This window comes from Bos taurus, chromosome 23 (genome assembly GCF_002263795.3).
Source record: "Bos taurus isolate L1 Dominette 01449 registration number 42190680 breed Hereford chromosome 23, ARS-UCD2.0, whole genome shotgun sequence".
NCBI lineage: Eukaryota > Metazoa > Chordata > Mammalia > Artiodactyla > Bovidae > Bos > Bos taurus.
This window is the reverse complement of record NC_037350.1, coordinates 29,424,325-29,426,121: the sequence shown is the minus strand read 5'-3', so window position 1 is coordinate 29,426,121 and position 1,797 is coordinate 29,424,325. Positions and strand designations below refer to the sequence as shown.

The 1,797-nt window shown below is 42.4% G+C and overlaps 1 protein-coding gene across 1 annotated transcript; it reads left to right on the top strand.

Moving 5' to 3' along the window:
- Positions 1-561: 561 nt before the first annotated feature.
- On the top strand, positions 562-1,506 carry OR2B4 (olfactory receptor family 2 subfamily B member 4). Its single transcript, NM_001390254.1, has one exon. The coding sequence runs from the start codon at positions 562-564 to the stop codon at positions 1,504-1,506; it is 945 nt and encodes a 314-aa protein (NP_001377183.1).
- The last annotated feature ends 291 nt before the right edge of the window (positions 1,507-1,797 follow it).

Here is a 1,797-nt window from a genome sequence, read left to right as displayed (position 1 = left end):
TGTGCAAAATCTATGACATGCTCCAGTTCCCATGATGTTTCTGACTAGGATCAGTTTGAGGAAGATGAAGATACCAAAACGCCTTGGCTCCCCCTGGACTGCTGATCCACCTGCCTTCTTCATGCTGTCCTTTGCTCAACCTATATTTGGGAAAGTCTGCCTTCTTGCAATCTGTTTTCCTCAATACTCTGATGTTTCTGTTAAATATTCATAACAAGTAGGGCTGATGGTAGTTCTATTGAAACTTTTTAGAAGAGAATATAACAAAATTCAAAGGAATGATAACTAACCAGAAGACACTCATCACATAAGGAAAATTTCCCAATTACTTTGCTGGCTCTTTTTATTCTTTTATTAATAATCTTTCACTAGTACACTGATAATGTTGGCTTGATATTTCATCATAATTAGAATATAGATGCAGATTAAAGCAGAAATGAGAGTTTCATCTCAGCATCTCTGGCTTTTAGTTTCCAGTGGCTTCCTTTTATCATTGATACCTATCCTTAGAGAAGTGGGTGTTTAGAGGTCTCAGCTGGAATTTCTCCCATCAGTGCCAATATGTGGGTCAGTAATCAGAGCTCACTAGATGATTTTATCTTATTGGGATTTTCTGATCGATCCTGGCTGGAAACACCACTCTTTGTCATCCTTCTGGTGGCTTACATCTTTGCCCTGTTTGGAAATATCTCTGTTATCCTAGTTTCCTGCCTGGATCCCCAGCTGGACAGTCCCATGTACTTTTTTGTTTCTAATCTATCCTTTCTGGATTTCTGCTTTACTACCAGTACTGTCCCACAGATGCTAGTCAACCTTCGGGGACCAGAAAAGACCATTAGCTATGGCGGTTGTGTTGCCCAGCTCTATATTTCCTTGGCCTTGGGTTCTACGGAATGCATACTTCTAGCCATCATGGCTTTTGACCGTTATGCTGCTATTTGCAAGCCCCTTCGCTACCCAATCATCATGAACCAGAGACGCTGTATCCACATGGCCACTGGGACCTGGATTAGTGGCTTTGCTAACTCCCTTGTGCAGTCCACTCTCACCGTGTTGACCCCAAGATGTGGACAGAGGGTGATAGACCATTTCTTCTGTGAAGTTCCTGCTCTTCTGAAACTAGCTTGTACAGATACCCATGTGAATGAGGCTGAGCTCAATGTGCTAGGGGCTTTGCTACTTCTGGTGCCCCTCTCCCTCATCCTGGGCATTTATGTGTTCATTGCCCAGGCAGTAACGAGAATCCGCTCTGCTGAAAGTTGCTGGAAGGCCTTTAATACCTGTGCTTCACATTTGCTGGTGGTCTCTCTCTTCTACTTTACAGCCATCAGTATGTATGTCCAGCCTCCCTCTAGCTATTCACGGGACAGAGGGAAGATCATGGCTCTCTTCTATGGAATCGTCACACCCACACTCAATCCATTTATCTATACACTGAGGAACAAGGATGTGAAAGCTGCCCTTAGAAGGGCACTAACTAAGGAATTTTGGGCCAGGACAAGATGATCTTTGAAGAGAAGACCTAAGAAGTAAGGCTGACTGGTTCTGCCTTTTAAAGAAGATTTCAGACATGGAGACGAGAGGACGGTGTCATAAAGTTCACAGGTGAAACAGGACAAAGAAAGAAACCATCAACTCTTAATGATCTCCACACAGCCCTTATCTACTTTTCAGACTATCTGTTTTTGCAATATTGGATCTTACCAAGTCATATCAATTTTTTCCCTAACCCTTATGACTAGTTAACTTAGTTTCAGAGGAAAAACCTGGTGTAATAGATAAAGAAAAGATATTTAG